Source organism: Diadema setosum, chromosome 4, assembly GCF_964275005.1.
Source record: "Diadema setosum chromosome 4, eeDiaSeto1, whole genome shotgun sequence".
Taxonomy (NCBI): Eukaryota; Metazoa; Echinodermata; class Echinoidea; order Diadematoida; family Diadematidae; genus Diadema; species Diadema setosum.
In genome coordinates, this window is record NC_092688.1 from 36,890,869 (window position 1) to 36,894,472 (window position 3,604).

The window sequence follows — 3,604 nt, forward strand, 5'->3', positions numbered from 1 at the left end:
CTTAATCAATTTATTAGTCGCTCATTCAACCCATGTTTTCTATAAAGGCAAATAAACACTGGTAAATACAAAGTATTCAAAAACAAGACTCCACCATCAAATCGACTAGCAAGCATTCGAAGCCATGTCGTTGGCATGTGATTACGCTGTAGTTATTTGTTTATCTATTTTTTTTTTTTACATATAAATACTAACCGTTACGTTCCCATTTTCTTCTTGCTTCCGCGTTGATACGTTGATGCAGCTGACCTAATGCTTGACGTTTTCATTAACTCAACATGCTCAAAGCTGGCTTTAACTACTCACTGAAATTGGCACATTTTAAGAGAAGGTGTTTTTGTTGAGTTTATATTCTACCTTAGCGCATATTTATCATGCACAAAGTAAATTTCATGTATGTATATAGAGAATCATAGCCACTTATCACAGGGCATTAAAGTCCACTAAAATATGTGGATAATTCGGGCAGAAGGCATGCTAGATTTGATATTGTCTGAATCATTTTGTGATACTGAAGCAAAATAGAATCTATCGACAAGATCCTGCATTTTTCCCCACAGTTTCAACAATGCCTTATGCTTCAAATTTTCCTTAAAAGCAAAGCTTTCTCGAGATTGTTTCCAGAGTAGTAGATGTTGACCGCACTTTGGATACCACTCGGTGAGGGAAGTTAATTGGTCTTGCCTCAGCCCGTACCCTTTCTTTCGAATACTGCCCCATCCGCCAACATTTCTATCTTAGCTGGGCTTTTAACAGTCACTAATCGATGGTATACATCCCTCACACACCTTTTATTAGCATTAGCTTCCCCCCCCCCCTTTTTTTTTTGTCGCGGCTTGAGGCATGTAATGAGCTATAGAAATCAGTCTTCACACAATAGCCGCGAAGGACGACATGAATGAGTAACAATGTGCCTTTAATGCATGTGATGTATTATAGATATGTAATATAATTAAACCACATACAAGTGGCGCAGCGATGTTATGAGCCCTGTAGATTTTTTCGTAATGTCAACGCATTTCATTTCAAAATTTCCCTTCATACTATAGTAACCATAGTGACATAGGCTAATCATTAGCTCCGGTTGCGTTTTGAGAGATATCGACCTTGGCTCCAAGGGACTAATGATGTTCACATACTTTCAAAGCATATTATACATCTGGGCCCCGTTTTATCAAAAGATACAATCGATTATAAATTCACTTACTACACAGGCTGCCATAGACTTATGATAGAAAACAACTATATAATCAATTATAACTCTTCATAAAACAGGGCTCAGGGAGGACGTGGCTTTCCAGAAAATTGTTTCAGCGTTTAACTTGCTCTTCAGCTTTAATATTTTTTTTTCTTTCTTCATTCTTTTCCTGTGAATCTTTCCCTCATCATGGCTGTTCAGCTTGACGTCAAATTTATATTGGACGTGCATGACTGAGACCTAGACCATTATAGATTACGTAACGAATGAATAAAAAGAAGAAGAAGAAGAATATTTTGAATAAAGGCATTAATTAAAACACAAGACTCTAATTCTTTTTTTGTTTTATCAAAGTAGGGCAATGATGATAATAATTTACTGAAATATCAATGCGTCCTTTTTGTCTCATACTGATTATATTGATAAACAAACAAACAAATAAACAACACGACAGGCATCACGAGACTCCGACGTTATCGGTTGTCGGTGCATTGTTCATTATTTGTTTTTTAAACCAAAGTTGTCTTATTGATTTCTGCTCAATATCACACGTGACACCGCTGAAACATCCTGCATGACAGAAGAAGTCGGGTAAAACAATGGGAAAATCAGGATACATTCATTAGATATAACCATAGAAATTCAGAATCACAGGACGAAGACTGCTATTAAATTTGGCTATAATGTTTGGACAACATGTATGTGACGCCATGTCAGATGTTTCGTACAGACACTCAACAGTCACAAGCTTTCTGTACGTTCTTTCCGACTTCTGTCAGAGTTTTACTGTAGTGATTGCCTTAATGCAGCTCGATCTGAAACTGAAAATGCTGTAAACTGAAGTTGTTAGATTTACGTGATCTGGTTTTCATTTTTTTTTTAAAAGAAATACTTGATAGATGCATCACTTTAAACACACACACACACAAATATCTATCTAGTAGATTATGACCGATTAAAGACGATTTTCAGGGAAACTGCATTCTTGACTTGCTTCACGGTATCGTACTGTTTCATCCATAGGACAAGAACGAGAAACCTTCACATACCATGGCACAGTACGACAATGTACATGTAGATGTTGCAACCGAAGCGCAACTACTTGACTATGAGCTGACAGGCAGCGACAGTAATACCTTAACAGCTATAACAGTGACACGATCTTTCCCGTGGTCATGGAACGAAATGGTGTGGTCCTGGTACGAGATATGCGAGTTGGTTACCAGCATCCTCGGTATTTCTGGAAACCTCCTCGTGGTCATCGTCATCTTCTGTCGTCCATCACGGGGTCGATCCACGGACACCCTTGTGGGAAATCTGGCCATCGCAGACTTTTTGACGTCGTTATTCCTCCTGCCGTACCCTACTGTGAGGTCCATGCCGACGTCGTTGGCGGGGTCGCTCTTCTGCAAGTTCATGCGCGGCGATTATTTCATGTGGACGTCGGTCACGGCGTCCATTTACAGTCTGCTGACCGTGTCGTTTGACCGGTTCCTGGCCGTCGTCTACCCGATCCGCTTTAAGAGGCTCGTCACTCGGGGACGCGTCTCCCTGGTCATCATATCTGTGTGGATTTGGGCGGCCCTGTCCATGAGTCCGGTCCTCTTTATCAACAAGGTTGACGGCGCCACCGGAGACTGCGTCTTCACCATGCCGAATCGAGAACTGGACGTCACTTTCGGGCTTTACACCTTCGCCGTCCAGTTCGCCATCCCGACGGTCACCATGCTGTGTTCACAGCTCGCCATCGTCCGTTCCCTCAACCGCGCCGCTACGAAGTTCAAGACCGGCGCCGCTCAGAGGTCGACGGCGTCGTTCCACACAGCTGCCCGTGATCGAGTGCTAACTCTCACCTTCACCATCGTGCTGATCTACGTACTCTGCTGGTCACCGAACCAGATCGCTTTCCTCGCCTACAACCTGCGGATCATCCCGGCCACGTACCTCTACAGCCCTTTCAACCGAGTCTCGATCGCCATTGCCTTTTGCAATTCCTGCATCAACCCCTTTCTCTACACACTCCGCCACCCTCGGTTCCGGGATGCGGTGCGATCGTTCTTTGGGGGAACCAGCACGAGTACCGCACCCATCTTTGAGGAGCCGTTGAGCCAGAAACCTCGTTCCACCCAAGATATTTTCACGCTGGATGTTAAGTAGGCCCTTTTCCTTTCATTAAAAAAAGAGAGAAAGAGAAAGCGGGATGCAGTCAGGTTAGCAGTCTTGCTGACAAACGGATTTCAGGCCCAAATATATTTCAGAAATCATCTAGGAAAATCGATGATATTGTAATGTCCAGAAGAGATCGTAACGAGTAGAGGCTAAATATGCGAAGTTTATACTGTCATGCAATAATTTACAACACTTGATTTCTTATGAATTATAAAAACGATTAGAATAATATCAAAA

General features: G+C 42.2%; 1 protein-coding gene across 1 annotated transcript; it reads left to right on the forward strand.

The window, feature by feature from the left end:
* The first annotated feature begins 2,248 nt into the window (after positions 1-2,248).
* LOC140227833 (allatostatin-A receptor-like) lies at positions 2,249-3,355 on the forward strand. The gene has a single exon (XM_072308227.1). The coding sequence runs from the start codon at positions 2,249-2,251 to the stop codon at positions 3,353-3,355; it is 1,107 nt and encodes a 368-aa protein (XP_072164328.1).
* The last annotated feature ends 249 nt before the right edge of the window (positions 3,356-3,604 follow it).

What these genes read in the sequence shown, in the direction of transcription:
- LOC140227833 (XM_072308227.1), top strand. Translation starts at nt 2,249, where the DNA reads ATGGCACAGTACGACAATGTACATGTAGATGTTGCAACCGAAGCGCAA.